The sequence below is a fragment of the Camelus bactrianus genome, chromosome 7 (genome assembly GCF_048773025.1).
Source record: "Camelus bactrianus isolate YW-2024 breed Bactrian camel chromosome 7, ASM4877302v1, whole genome shotgun sequence".
Lineage (NCBI taxonomy): Eukaryota > Metazoa > Chordata > Mammalia > Artiodactyla > Camelidae > Camelus > Camelus bactrianus.
In genome coordinates this window covers 51,986,025-52,002,266 of record NC_133545.1, presented here as the reverse complement: position 1 = coordinate 52,002,266, position 16,242 = coordinate 51,986,025, and the positions used below count along the sequence as shown (strand labels likewise).

Below are 16,242 nucleotides of genomic sequence, written 5' to 3'. Positions count from 1 at the left end.
TGGCCACTCAATAATTAATCTTTCTTATTTTTTGATTACGGTCAAGGGGGGAAAATTCTACTCCTGATAGTCTTACTTCATGTGCTAATATATTTTCCCCACAAAAATTTTTATCATTAAAAAAAGAGGCAAAAATACAAAAAAAATTGAGAAATAAATCATCTGCAACTATTAACTCAAGAAATATTAATTAAGGAATTCCTGTGTCTATTTTATTTTATAATATTTTGTCACTCATCATTTATCACTCACTAATGTTTGTGATAATTACAGCAATGCTTGGGGGAAAAACATGCTCTGATATTTTAAAAATAAATTACTGAAGTGAACACAGCCTAAAACTAAAATATATTATTGAATCAGACTGGTTTTTCTCATTTGAAATGAAAATCTAAAAAAGCCCTCACATTTTTGTTTTGTTTCTGACTGCCATTTTTAATACAGTAAATTAATAAAACTGCCCACCATATATATATTTTAACATAGTAAATGAATAAAACTGGCACCATTACCAGGCCAAATACATGTAATAGATTTACATGTGGGGGTTTTTAAAAACATGATTCAGCTATTAATTCACCCACAGGTTATTTCTAAAAAAAAAGTTAATTCTTCTACTAAATATAAAATTAGTCTCCCAAATTTTGTGAATCTAAGAGAAGGGGTTGCCCCTTTTGCTATTTTACTTTTGTTTAAAATTAATTTCTTAGACTTTTTACATCTTATAATAAATACTATAAGTTATTATAAACACTGTGATGAAGGGTCTAGGTTTCCAAACACAGAGGAAAAACAAGGTAATGTTTAAAACATTTTTTTAGTTTATTAGTGGGGATCAGCTTACAGTGCGCCAACATAATGGTTTCCATTGATAATTACCTTAAACAAAAATTAAAATTTAAAATAGTTGGTACAGGGTTTCAAACCCAAATGAAAGTTTTAGCAGTGCCATGTCTTGCATTTAATATTTTTCTTTTTCAAACCAACTATAAATAAAGATATTTACAGAGAACTAGAAACTCTTCCAATATTTATTTGCTTTCTTCTTTCCATCCATTGCTGACTTTCAACCAATAAAGCACCTTAATTCTAAAGGAACTGCTGCTCTTGACTTTTGAGTGTAATCATTTGAGAACACTCATATAGGTCAACAGTACTTAAAAATTTTTGTATGTCAGGTCATCATTTAAAAACGTTCACAGCTAAAATTAATCTACCACTCCAAGTAAAAGACTGAAAATGGTACTTTTTTTATTCCACAGATTTGAGCCATTTAATTTGCTCAATATTCTCCTATAATTATCCAGATCCAATAGACTGTATTTTAAATTCTAAACCAAGTGCTGAAAAGCCATGATCCAGTAACACAGAGATGAATAATAAAGTACTTCTTTTCTTTCAGAAAAAATGAAGATTGAAATATCTAGAAAAAAGTGTAATATAATACTAGACTTAGAGTGGGGAAGATATTACTCTGTATTTAATTTCCAGCTTATTAACGTAATACTTGCTTGCCATTCTGCAGAGCCAGGCATATAGACAGACATTATCTGACAACAGATACTTCATGATCTTGTAGCTATAATATTTACAATTTTACAAGAATATAATGTGATTCAAAATCTTGTAAAATCCACACTCCCAAATCACTCCCTTTCTTTTTTATATAATTTTGAATATATGCTTATATTCATCTCATTAATTAAATAGGAAATACTTACATACTTATACTGTATATTACCTGCATAAAAACTAAAGTTAGATTCATTAATCTATTTGGCTATACTAACTGAAAGTAGGCAGTTTATACCTATTACTACACTGCTTGGCAAACAATCAAAGGTAACCAAAGCCAAGTAATTCACACTATTTATAGACTTTTTTTTCAGAATCACCTGTTTTGTATAGATTGTTTTAAGTGCAGTTGTAAAGTTTTGATATTTAAGAGCTCCTTTGAAGGTGTGGCAGATGTTGGCTTTGCTAATAATGCTGGAAAGCATAGCAGGTTCCAAGTTGGAAATATGTTTAACACATATAAAAAATAGTGTGATTTTCTATTAAACTTTGTTGTTTCTGATTGTCAGTAAACTACAGTGGAAGTGTCAAGTCCATAAATATTTGTTTCTAGATCCTTAAGCTTCTTGAGTTTGTACATGCATGTGTTCATGTGTGTTTGGGAAGGGGAATGCATGTAAATGCACACTGGAATTTGTTACATATTGTAGTTTCAGCATCATTACCATGGATAAAAATTTGGGTTGTTTTCAGTATTTTCCAGAGCTTAAAATTCCATCATAATTTCACACAGTGGTACATACATACACATATACATACAATCTGGGTATGAGACGCAAGGATAGAGAATTTTGGTTCTGACTGTGACTTGGATTTATGTACTACATTTACTCTCAACTAGAAATACAAGAAATACATAGTAATTATAAACTGCATAACAAAATATGAATGGTCTCTACAATGTATGATGTGGGTTTCGTCAAATACAATTTTAAAATTTCAAAAGTTTAGAAATTAATTTATTTTTTGAAAATATTGTAACATTAAAACTCTGCTATAAGTAATGGTTAATATATGAGTTAACAATGTATCAGAATTATGGTGATTTTCTTCATTGCTTTAGTTTCTGCTGGATCAAGATGCCCTTATAATATTATCAAATGAAGTAGCTGTGAACATAAATTATGGAAGGCCAAATGCAACATCATCACAGGAAAAAGATACCTTGAATTTAAATCTACCCTAAAATCTAACAAATATAAATTAACCAAAATACTGAATTTGGCAAATTAAAATTTATTTTCAAATAATATACTTATATTTAATCAGAAACTATCGTGATATTTCCTTTTAGATAGTCAAAAGTTCTTTCAAAATATCCCATCAAAGAAAATGTTCATTCTATCTCCCCAGTGATTCCACCCTTGGTGATGACTAATTGTATTTCCCAGTCAAGATGTAATCTGTTAATACATTATGTAGTTGAAGAAAACTTTTGTTTGTTTTCCCATCACTTTAATTATCATCTTCAACAAGTAAAAATAAACTTATTTTGTTGTATGGTTATTTCCCACCAAAGGAGGGTGGCACTATTAACATAAGGAATTTTCTAAGAAAGTTGTTATTAAAATAATTGAAGGGAACCAGTTCTGAGATCCCATTTTTCTCATTTCTACTTAACCAAAGTAACGTGCCTATACGAAAATTCAATTTGCCCTCCGAAACTTGGGTGCATTGATTCAGCTGAGGAAGAATAAGGAACAATCCATGACATAGGCTTCACACCGCCGAAAGTAAAATGAACAGTAAGTTTCTAGTAATTGCAAAAGTGCTGCTGACCAACCTGAACACAGATCTTATTCCAGAAAAGTTACACTATCAAATGCTGATTCTATAAAATGACCACTGCATTCTAAAACTGATATTTTTTCCTAATGAAGATGGAAACTTTCTTGCTATGATTAACTTTGTAACACTCTGAAAGAGAGTTTTACTTACAGCTAGTAAAAATCATTAAAAATGAGTGATACTGCTAACTTTCTTGGATATAAACTAATTTGTGATGGGGCATCAGAAGTTCACCCCTGACCTTGGAAAGTAAAAGTTAGATTTTAAGTTTGTGATAGGAGAATCCATCCTATACTACTGCTGGCGAATAACTGACACCATTGCTGCAAAAGAACATGAAATATGCGGCTCAATCAATGTCATTCATGTGGGATTTTACCTAAAGCATTTTAAAGGATAAACATTTTCCAATCTTTCAAACTAATATCTAGAATTATCTTCCAGGACTGTTAAACCAATTCTACAAAGGAAGAAAATATGTAAATATTAAACAAACGACAGCTCTTTCAAAAAGATGGAACACAGGTTCCGCTATTGCTACAGAAGAAAACTCACAACCTCCTTAAATGTAAAGCATCTTTTAACAATTCCATAAGGATACACATAGGTAAGGGCTTTGAGGAGTTCCCTGCAAAACTTTAGTTTCTCTGGATTGCTAAAATTTAGTTGGCAGCCTGCGCTAAATTTCAAGCATCCGCGTTCAGCAAGCTTCCCTTTTTGCGTGGCGGCTCGTTTACCCACGGAGATAAGCGCCTTCTGCGCGCACCCTCGCGTACCAGCGATACCCGGGTTGTTTGTTTCCCACTTGTTTCTGATAATACTCAAATGGAGGATAATTTTACTTTCCACTTTCGAAACTTAAATTCTCTCTTTAGATTAGCATCACATGAATGCACTATTAAGAATCGTCTTTCTTCAAGGGTTTGAGCATATATCTAGTTACAATTCTCTGACATTCCTTAAAATCCTCTGAAATCCTGAATTTGTCTTCTTCCCCAAGAAAGGGAAATTTTTACCATTTGGAATAAAGTCCTATTTAAAGAAGACTGAAATCAGAATTAAAAAAAAAAAACCTAAAACTTTTTCTCATATGCTCTGCCAAGTTCCATTGCAAGTTCCAAATATTGTGCAATAATTTGGAAATCCAGTTAACGATGGGAAAAATCGAGCCACTGAGTCGGGAACTTGCAAAGGAAAAGTCAAGGAACGGCACCCGCATGCCCGCCCAGCGGACGCTGCATCCCAGGGTGCACTCTCCTCCCCATCGCTCAGATGGAAAGTCACGCTTCTCAATCGATTTCACATACTTGTCACTTGCCTTTTTTTCTCAACCCTCTGGTAAACTAGTTTGAATCTTGGAGAGCACAGTGCAGTTGGCTGCAGTGTTGCCCTCGGAGAAACACGTGCCCCCAAATAATAGGACCAAAGCAGCCTTGCCGAATTTGGCGGCGGGGAGCCAGAGAGGAAAAGACCATACCATGTTCCCTGCCGCCTCACTCTAATGCGAGTATCTTCCCTGTCATCTCTCCGCCCCCTTTCGCCGAGGGTGCCCGGCGCGCCCTTACCTGAGCTATCGCTTTTCCTCTTGCTGCCACTTCTCTTCTCCGCCTCCGCGGGTGACAGCGCCTGGCGGCCGTAGTCCCCTGGCGGGCACGCGGCCCCGGTCGGGGTGCTGGAGCCCAAGCTGGAAGAGTTGGAACACAGGACCGGCGGGCTGCTTCCCAGCTCCGGGGGCCCTCCCGAGTCTGGCTGGAGGCAGAGGCTGTGCCGAGCCGCACTCGGGGGGGAGGACATCTGCGGAAGGTGCCAGTTGGTTTGCAGAGCTTGGTGCTGCTGCTGCTGGTGGTGGTGGTGGTGATGGTGGTGGTGGTGATGGTGCCCCCTGTGATGCTGGCTGGCAAACATGCCCTCCTCGTTGGGGTATCCCGCGATTATGCAAGACGAGGAAGAAGTGGAGAGCTCGGGGTAGGACATATGGTCAGATCTTCCATGGAGGGCGAGAGAGGATTGGGAGAACGGGTGCAAGCCTTGCGCGGTGGCGTGAGGGCTGCGCAGGCAGCCAAAGAGCGGGTGTTCCATAGCATGCAAGTCTCGGGTTCCAGGCAGAAGACCACGACGGTTCCAAACGCCACCACACTCTGTCACTTTTCACTGGAAACCGTGTGGCTTTTCCCCCTCCCAAATCAATAGTCGCCCGCGTTTCTGCAGAGCTCGGATAATCCCGGTCCTGAGCCCTAGCGGCCAGTCTCCTTTACATATAAACCACTCGGACCTGGAGGAGCTTCCCTCCGAACTACTCAGATGTCAAGAGTGGAGAGGTTGAAGCCAAAAGAAGGTGGTCCCAAAGAACTGCTTTCAGGGGGAAACGGCTCTGAGAGGTTATAAATAGAGTGTAATGTGAGCTGGGGGCTGGCTTAGGAGCCCAGTGCTGACCACATGCAAACTCCCTCCAAAACTCCCGCTCAGTCCGCGCCATGCGCTCCCAGTTCCATTTCCTATCGCTTGCTGGACGCGCGCAGAGTGTCCACGCCCGCCCACCCCTGCCCGCCGCCAAGACTGCAAGCGGCGCGCCCGGCGCCTAAGCCCGAGCCCCGGCCGGCAGCAGCTCCCCTTCCTGCTGGGTCGGTTCAGGAGCGGCCCCGATAGTCCCAACCCCGCACCCAGTGTCCTACCTGCCCACTTCTCTTAGGAAAGGTGTCTTGTCAGTGCCACCTGGGCACTGTCACCTGCAGGAAATCTAGGAGTGTGCCTAGTTCTGGAGGGGCAGGAAGGAAGCAGTAAGATTAAGGAAAAAGAGCCTGTTTGGAGCGCACTAATTCAAGTTTTTCAAACTTCACATCAACTCGTGCCCTGGGCACAGTGGCGCTCCTGGCTTTTTACAGCCGGTGTCTGTGGGTGGGTTGTTACTGGGCTCGGACGCCAGATCTGAGGTTGCAGGGAAGTGCCCTGCGGGCAAGAAAAGGCCATTCTCCGTGCCGTGCAGCAAGGAGCGAGACCTGGTGGGGTGGAAGAAAGCACGGAGCGGTGACAGTTCCTGATGTCCAGACCTTGGCATCCTCACCTGCGGTGCCAGGTGGGGTCTCTTCCCCGCTTTCCGCAAACGTCCTTCCCTCCGCTTTCCTAGTCTCACTCCATTTCCTAGCCACTTGTCCACCAAGAAGAACTTTCCCTGGGTCGGGAATATTTCGAAGCGATTTCGTCCCGGTCACATGAGATGTGTATATTGCATGCACATTTCCAGTCTTTCCTCACAGGAGCCAGCCCATGTCTCCTCGTTTTCCTTCAGAAATCCACCCTCTCTTTTGCTCGAAATTAAACCGGCAAATCGCACCCCTTCCCCCAACCCTGCCATGGTTCCGTTTTCTGAGAAACAACACTTGGGTATCCCTCAAAGTTTACTAAGCCTGGTGCCTCGGGTCTCCTCGGTTACAATCTGAAATTCTAGAAAATGAGTGAGAAAACTTGCCACCAGTGAATTAATGCGAGCGATGGCTGGGCTTTGATACTGCCACATGGTTGAGGGGCGACACTGTCTGCTGGGGGCCAAATCGTTTACACAAGGCAAGCACACCGGCTGCCAGTAATGAGGTGCAGGAACAGTTCAGCCCTGCCTGGGACATGTCACATCAGGAGAATATCGGCGCTCACCTATCCTGCCTGGGACCCCAAATGTGCCACCAGCATTGTCACCCTATTATTTTCATTGTCTCAGGTGTCCAGAGGACGGGGAGCAGGTCTTTGAAGTTGTTAATGGGATTAATGGGGACAGCAAAGTGGGCCAGTCATCTGGTTTGAATTAGGAAAAAAAAGTATTGATTAATCTTTGAGAAGTGTCACCAAGGCAGAACCTTTTCCCTAACCCAGTCCCTCAGGTTCCAATTTGACCATCTCCCTTTTCTCTTAAGTGGTCTTGTAGAATAGTGGCTTCGCAATAAACCTCTACCTCCGTGTGAAATTTCGAACTGTTTTCCATTGCTCAGAGGTGGGATGGGGTGGGGGTGATCAGGAATTCTGAGATTTCTAAGTGCTGCTTTCTTTAACGGAAATTGAGCCCTATTTTAAGGGAAATTAGTTTTGCAGACTTCGTTTAAAAAAAAAAAAGGCTAAAACTTTTGTTCACCAGCTGCTCAACTTTTCAGTCTGGGTCTGAGCTGGAACCTGCTGCAAGCGTTTGACGGTAAGGCTTTTCTTTGCCGATATGTTTTGGGAATCTAATACTGTTTTAGACTTCGAAAGGGGGTGTTCTTCACGTTGCACGTTTCTAAGGGTTTTAAGCACTCGAAGGATGGCGTCCAGGACTTAGATCTTAAGAATGTTTCTTCCTGCCACTCCCCACGCCCTTGGCTCTTTAAGGATGAAAAAAAAGGAGGGGATATATTCTTCTAATATCGTCGGAATATTTTTTGAATTTTCACTGTGTTTATGGTTTCAATATGTGCTCTGATATTAAAAGTTGAAGTACAAAGAGCAACACTAAACTTCACAAACTTGGGTGGCTCCTCTATGGATTCTGGGTGAAAGCATTAAACACTTTATCCAAAGAAAAATTTAGGCAGCCACCTCCATGAACAGTCACCAGAAATATTTACATAATGTAACGCTGTCTACTAAAGATATTGAGGAAAATGTCAGACAAGATTAATTAAAGATACACTTGATTTGCACACATCAGTAAAAAAAAAATCCATAAAGGTCCTTCGATTTGCACTACAGCGGTTTAGAGGGAGCAACACAATTGAGAAATGAATGGAGCTGAATTTAACCATTGTGTTGCAGGTAACCAGCAACTAGCAAACACACAGAAGTTCTCATCTCCAGGAGCTGCCACTTCTCCTTGAACCTGCCTGGTGATTGTGCTGGCTTTTTTCCTCACTCATTGTGTTAGATGTTAACAACATGTCCAGAAATTTCTCTACTACCTGCCTCAGTCAGTCAGCTGAGTGTGGGGCCAGAAATCTTGCGAAAGAAAAATTAGAAAAGGTTAAAAAAGAAAAGAGTCTCTTTTAAAGGCACACAATGAAACAAAGCTAGCAGGAAAGGTCTTTTTAAATGAAGACCCCAAACATACATCAGTATACATGATGAAGTCCAGATTTTGAATAGAAAGCATTATATAAGGAAATTGTTATTTGGAAAAAAAAAGTGTGATTCAAAGAAAAAAAAAGTAAAAAAGAAGGTCTTGATGCATTCTAGAATTAAATATGGTTCATTTTCTGTGAATTTCTAAATATATATTACATTTTTTTCAAAATTTTCACTTCTTAGAGTATTTGGAATAATATAAAATATTTATTTTTGAGGCCATAGAGAATTTTTTAAAAATGCAACGATAACAGGAAAAATCCCTAGCATTCCTATAATAGCTACATCAGTGTCTACATCTATAAAACTCAATGCTGAAAGACACCTTTTTACCTCTAATGGCTAATTATATCATGGAGAATAGTAAAAATTACAAAATTTATTATAGAATTTCTATAGCATTCATTTAAAACTATATATAGCATATTTATCCTATATTGACAATATGCTTGAATTTCTCTGAAAAAATGTTTAGTTAATAACATTTTATGCAAGATTTTGATATCAAGCAGCACATTATAAGAGGTTGAATGTATGAAAAATGTAAACTGCTCACCTTTAGTTGGAAATATGATCAAAACTATTTTAAACATGCACTAAGCTCTTCACATTTGATAAATGTGTATATCTATTATTCCTTCTGCTTAATGAAATGATATTCAATAATAAAGGCAGAGGTATTTTTAAGAATCTTTTATTTTAAGGGGAATAGAACTTAAGCAATCTGAAAATTTTATGTTTAAATTTTAAGAATCATGATGATTCTTTTAAGAGCTGCCATTCTTCTGAATGTCTGCGCCAATAAGTATGATGGGAATAAAAATACTTCAAATTAAATATGATCTTTAGTTACAGATATTATAAAGTTCTATTTTGCATTTTACCTGCTACATAAAATTGCCTTGGTAACATACAGTCATGATATATGAATTGAAGTATGGAAAATTAACTTGAAACTGGGATTTGTCTCTGAAAGTTTTGTTGAGAATATAAATATTATTTCTGCTATATCTCTCCAAGAAATAACAGTTATGTCCTTTAGTTAGTTATTCTGAAATAAAGAATTTTGAAAATATATTAAAATATGCTAAACAGCCAATGGTAATTTATGAGATTTATGATGCACTCCATTTTTAAAAATTTAAGAATTGCCTTTCTCCAGGAATTACGCACCACAAAATTTAAGAGAGAATTTTGCTACTGCATGTTATTTAGTGATTCTATGTATTTTACTGATTTTTAAAATAAGTCACTTATTTTTACCTAACAACAATCGGTTCTTTCACCATAAAATGTGTTCTGTTTCTACATATACTATAAGAAATACTTATTCATTATTTCTGAAAAGGATAAAATAATATTCAACATATTTCATTTTTCTAATTTTTATCTCTTCCTACATTTAGATTTATGATTTATTCCAGAAATTGGTGGTTTTCTTCAAGTCCCATGTATCAGATAATATGCAGAAAACTAGCACAAAATATAGATTACGACTGATAATATTAAATTTATAAGATTTAATTAAAAATTCAAAATAAATGCAATTTTGCAGAATTCCAATTGGTTTCCACAGGTATTTTATGAAATTTTAATTATCTTTTTTTTTGTCTGTGTGGGGAGTGTTAAAATTAGGAAGGAACCGACCACCTCTCAAATTTCAAAAATTTCTAACTGAACTTCCTTTTGTCCACCTGTTTTAAATCCAGAATTATTCCACAAAGTTACCTTAAAATGCTGCATTTGAGGAATAATTACATTCCACTGCTACATTTTCATTTGCATTCAACTTGCATGTTATCTTTATTGATAACGTATGCATTTTAAATTTTTATAGTTGAAAACTGCCTCCTTTACATATTTAACTATAAGATGCAGAGGCACACTAATGCAAGACAGTTACATAATGAAATGCTATATAATATGTTATATATTCTATACCATCAAACTCATAAACATTAAATTTCTATCTACCATTTAAGGGAAAATAAAATCATTTATTTCTACCATGTCATAAAAAGCAACGCTATACGTTTAAGTGGACTGAATTTAGAACAAGTAATAAATCTTGGAGAATAAAAATTCAGTTGAAACTAAAGAGGGGAATTGTAGGTAAAAACCTTAGCTTTTTGTTTTAAGTTTTCCAACTTGACGAGTTTAACATGACTACTGTAATTATGGCACTATAGTAGGTTATTCTTACGTGTTTTTATTTTTCATGCTTCATCAATTTGTAACATGTTTTATTCTTAAAGTGCCTCTTTCATTGTGAGCCCGGGTTTATGACTTGTATCACGAAAAACTTCTAGTGTTTTAGCTGTACTGGTATAGCTCCCCTAAAATATTTACTTGCATACTCCAATTTTACATAGTTCAGACTCAGCAAAGAAATACCAGTTGCCTTTGATGTCAACATTTTTGTTTACTGGAATAAAGGGAAAACTTTTTGCTTACCAAACAAAACGTAAAGTTAAGGTCAAATACAAGATACCTTGTAACAAAATACTTTTAAAAATTTAATGTTAATACTTCAATTCAGCTCAGATTTGTAAAGATTTTGGGAAATGACAGGGAGTATTTTTATACAAGGTAATGGACATATGAAAATGGTTCAAAACAGAATGAGAATGACTAAATGACAACTATCTGCTTATGTCTTAGTTGACTTAAGAAATTAGAAAGATGATAGAAGGACAGAATAGGTCAAGGGAAAACCAGAGGGAAGTATTTAGCAGGAAAGAGGCAGAGAAGTAAGATAAGCTTAAACATATGGAAAATGATTCTGTATTTGTACCTCATAAACCACGTATACACTTATAATGACGGTAAAAAGATCCCAGGTACATATTTTAGTTTAATTGGAATTTTAAAAATAAGTAATCAGAAAGGTTTATGCTTAAACATATATATGTGGCATTTATATTTTTGATAAAAGTAATAGTAACAAAATACTGTTTTGAGAAAGTTTCAAGCAGTCACACATGCGTAATGTGAAACTTAGGTAGCAATGTGGTCAACGCCTAGAAATGTGCAAGCTACTGTATGTCTGAGGTTCAGAATAATCATTGCCTTCTGGGCTTACAAATCTGTAACCTGAAAGTCATTGTAGTCAATTGTTTTTCAAAATTTTCTTTATTTTTAAAGGATGATTTTTATTAAGTTGGGGTAAACAGTATATGGGAAGGGAATAAGCTGATATAGAACACTTTTCATTGGCTGAAAGAAAAAAAAAGTATTGGGCTAAATGTATTCTAGAGCATTTCAAAGTACTAGGGAATCTCAGCAGAATAAAACACTAACCAGAACTCAGAAGGAATATTAGCTCTAAGCACAAGGGCCCAGTATAAGGCAATTCCTCATACCATCAGCTAACAGTTGTTTTTTACCAACTAGGAGACCTGTGATCAAAGTAAAGCTTTCTTTGTACTACATGAGTGTATAAGTACTAACTGAAACCTCTTCAACACAGAGTGGCTACAAAAGATTATTTCCATCTACCTGGCAAGTCATTTTGCTTGACCCTTGCCTTATAACCTCAGAATTGTAGATACCATCTTGGTCTAATTCCATGCTTCCAAGGGCTAATTCTTGAGGGCATAAGTAACTAATGGACAGGAAAACAGAGCCATGAGTAAAAATGTCAAAACAATCTTGGAACGATCTATGATAAAATACAGTAAACTACTGATCTTGAAAGTGAGCTGCATGAGTAGTGGGGAACTCGGCAGTTCCTTCCTCTAACCTACAGTATCTGTAGCGATCTACAGTGGCATTTCTGCAAATAACTCATTTCAGATGACTACATGTGTTGGTTACAGTAGGTTAACGTTTCTATGAAGACATACTCAAAGTCAATTTAAATAAATGTGATGCATTATCAACTACAATAAACCTCCACTTATTGCAAACGACTTTAAGAATATTTCCCTGATATAATAAATATAGAAAAGTAAAAATAGCTCAATTATGACTTTTTAGGATAACTGTTACATTTTTTTTTTCCCAAAGCAGTTACCATCTGTGGGCCAGTAGTCCCTGTCAACTGCTTTTGAGATGCTTGGATTCCTCCAAGTTTTGTACTTAGTCACCTCTTATTTCCCGCATTATGCAGTTAACAATGTGATTTGATCGGAGTAGAAAGCCAAGCCCCTTTGGATTATTAAGATCAGATTTTCCAAAGTACATGGTCTACTATCATCTGACAAGACCCTGCCAAGTCAAATGTCTCAGGCCCAGGTGGCATCACTTGGAATTGTTCTTCCAGGTCCAAAGATAAGCACACAATTATGAAACTCCACAAAAATCTCCACTGTTGCATGTGTAGTGACAAAGCCTAATGGGTATCTTTTAAAAAGATATAAAGAAGCCAGAGGAGCTTGTAAATGTATTATGCTGTAAATCTGAGGTTACTGAATTAGCTGTTAGTATTTCTCTTTCCATAATAATATTCGAGATTTGCCAATCTATTTGTAGTTCTGTTATGCAGAAACTGTTTTTCTTAAATAGTTAGCAGGTGTTAAATCATTATCATATGGCATTTGTGACCAAGTATAACCTAGTCATGGCTTAAACAAAAAAGGTTAGGTTCCTTGCACTGTACTAGCAATTCCAGTGATCAAAAATGGCTAATTCTCAACTTCAAGTTAACAAGTCTCATGTCAGTCTTTTTCTGAACAGCATCATTGCCAATCCAGTTTCTCAAGTCAGAAACAGGAACTCATCCTCCACAAGCCCCACCATTCTCACCGTCCATATGCAATCAATCTTCAGGTAGAGTAGTTTCAACTATACCTCTTTAATATTCATTAACTTCATCTTTCTCTCCATCACTAATGCCATTGCTTTATGGGAAGGAGATTACTTGGATTACACAGGACTCCCCATTGTAATCCACTTGCCTAGAGCATTGTCCCATCTCCAGAGGCAGGAGGGAGACTGGGTTTAAATCTTAGCTCTGTCACTTTAACCCTGCAAGTATATTCATTTGTTAACTCAAAAGAATATTATAATAAATTCAACAATGTTGTGAGTGTACCTAGTACCGTGCTTAACATAAGCTTAATAAATGTGGAATAAATTTAAGTTAAATCTTGAGCTGCACGGTTAAATATAGCCTCATGTGGTTACTGGGCATTTGACATGTGACTAGTCTAAATTAAGATATGTTTTAAGAGTAAAATGCACATCAGTTTTCAGACTGTGAAATTAATAAAATTTTATACATGTCAAAATGCTATTTGATGGATACACTGGCCTAAATAAAGTACATTATTAAAATTAATTTTCTTCCTTTTTCCTTTTTTAATGTAGCTACTAGAATATTTAAAATTACAAATGTGGCTTACATAGCATTTCTCTTGGACAGTGCTGATCTTGAGGATGTCATTTAACTTTCACTCTCTTACTTTCCCCTTCCACAAATAGGTACTAAATTACATATAGATCTGTCAAAATGATGTAAGACCTGAAATCTCTCTGTAAGTTGATCCTCTTGACCCTGTGATTAGGAGCTTCACAATGTGGTACCACACCTGGAAATCTCCAGAACAAGATCTCAAGGAAACACAGGAAATTCCTGGAGTGGCAAAACATCCTATTTGAAGACATTCAATTACTCCTCTGTGCATCGGGAGCATCGTCGTTAATTAACTATTGATATGCTTGAAAGAGTTTGTTTAGCAACGAAACTTGCAAAGAGGACGGCCAGGTATATTATTTGTGATGGACTAGACACTGCTGTCACAGTGAATTAACCTCTATGTCTTATTGCCTTAGCAAAAGTTTAGTTCTTATTCCCGCAGATTCTAATGCGAGATTGTTGGTTCTCCAGGCAGATGCTGACCTTGTGAATTAGTCATCTCCGCACGTTCCTCCAAAACAAAACTCCACAGCAGGGGAAGACAGAAGTGGAGGGTCACACACCTGGTCTTATATACTTTGATGCAGAGGTGATACATGTCATTTTTACTCACAGCTTGAAAGCAAGAACAAAGCCTGATATACCTGCTACGGGTCTGGAATATATTCTGGAGCACATGGCTATTTGGTGAGCAGTAAATGTTTCTGCCACACCAGGCTTTTGGCAGACTTCAAATTTGTTCCTGAGGGGCCTAATTCACATCACTAACAGTATATTTCTTGAGTCTTCCTGGAATCTTACATTGATGTTTTTCTAGTACAGTGTCTGGCACAGGGTAAATACTCCGTAAATATACTCAGCAGAGCACTTAGATCTGTAAGTTTCATTTTATCATCGGACTTGAGTACCCATTTAGCTGCTATATCAGATCAGGAAAGTGTAACTGCAACTCTAACTGTAAAGAAAGTTTAATTGATAAACTGCTCAGCTCAGATTCAGTTTTATTTTATTTTGTTTTTGATTTTTGTAGTTTTCACTTTGTTTCTTTGCTCTAGAGCAGTTCATTCCTAATTGTCATTAAAATTAGAACAAAAGTTGTGTCCATACACAATGAGAGTCATTCAGATTCTTTGGGGGAATCTCTCTTCAAGTGTCTGCAGCTGTGTTGGGGCACTTACCTCTATGTGTAAATTACATTCATTCCCTGTTAGATATTGTATTTTATTTTCAATCAATACTGTCCATTCTGTAATGGGTCATTGCATAGACATGAATATGACATTTTGGGCTGTGTCTTCTATTTGTCACTTACTAGCACTTAGATTGTGACAAGGTTAATTAACTTTTAGTGTCTAAATTTCCTCATTTCTAAATAAAGATTTTTATTTCTATAGTTTCATGTTAACAATGAAATAATATACACTAGCAAGTCAATTCAAGGCTAATAAGTGTGTGTGTATATAAATGATATATATTATTATCATTATTGTAATTTTCATTATCATCTATCCTAAGGATCTTATTCTGTCTAAAAAGAAGTCCCTGTAAGAAATTTTGAAAGTACTTACAAATATTCATTCATTCTACTTTTTCCCCAATTAACAAGACAAGATTCCATAAATGTTTGTTGAATGAATAAATGATGTACTAACGATAAATACAACTTTATCTCAACATTTTGTGTGTAACAAACAGACATTTATGTTGCATACACTTCACTTGACTTTTCTACTTGCTTCAAAATATGATTTTAAAAACCTCTCAGCATATAAAACCTAGAAATTTGGATGAATGACAGAAACTCTTCAGTATGGCCAAAAGGACTATTTACTATTAAGTTCTAAGGAAAAAGCTACATAAAGCTATGTAACACTGCTTCACTATGGTACTTTGGAATAAATTTGGAATAAATTTATAGTAGCATTTGGCACATTTCATTTTAGGTTTTACTAGATCTAGCTTTTGGTTTAAAGGTAATGAACATTTCTTTAACAGCAGATGTTTAGTGGGTTGATAACAACTGGACTAATCCTACCTTCAATTCTATTGCAATATGCAACCCTTTCAACTCCAAACAATTAGACATTTAACAACGAAACAAAATACCCCCAAGACAAACAACACTATAGGACTTAAGATTTAAAGTCTATCTATATCTATATCTGTATCTGTATCTGTATCTATATCTACTTATCTATCTAACTTATGCTTGATTCATATACTGAGTATATAAATTATGCTAAAAGCAAGCTATCACATAGGTATTGTTTAGAACTCGTTATATCATCTATGCCTGAATAATCTGAGATAGCTTTATGAGATAAACACAAACCTACATTTTACTATATTGATTAAAATTTCTATTATTTTAGAACTGAATCTTTTCCTAGTTCCAGAAAGGTTTTGTGTTGCTTTACAGTAAAACTTGATATAACAAA

At 36.6% G+C, this 16,242-nt stretch overlaps 1 protein-coding gene and 1 long non-coding RNA gene across 3 annotated transcripts in view; one reads left to right on the top strand and one right to left on the bottom strand.

Moving 5' to 3' along the window:
• MEOX2 (mesenchyme homeobox 2) overlaps window positions 1-5,807 on the bottom strand; it is a 65,839-nt gene extending 60,032 nt beyond the window's left edge. Inside the window, exon 1 of the mRNA XM_010967148.3 lies at window positions 4,929-5,807. Coding sequence (XP_010965450.2) covers window positions 4,929-5,442 — 514 coding nt within the window. The 5' untranslated portion in view covers window positions 5,443-5,807. The remainder of the gene's footprint in view (window positions 1-4,928) is intronic.
• Window positions 5,808-7,373: 1,566 nt separating this feature from the next.
• LOC105078578 (uncharacterized) lies at window positions 7,374-15,719 on the top strand. Of its 2 annotated transcripts, XR_836166.3 has the most exons (5): window positions 7,374-7,540; window positions 8,140-8,210; window positions 13,123-13,215; window positions 13,870-14,152; window positions 14,276-15,719. It is a non-coding gene; the product is annotated as an uncharacterized LOC105078578 (long non-coding RNA). The 2 variants fall into 2 exon arrangements; XR_012508186.1 differs by lacking the exon at window positions 8,140-8,210 and having other exon boundaries at window positions 7,376-7,540.
• The last annotated feature ends 523 nt before the right edge of the window (window positions 15,720-16,242 follow it).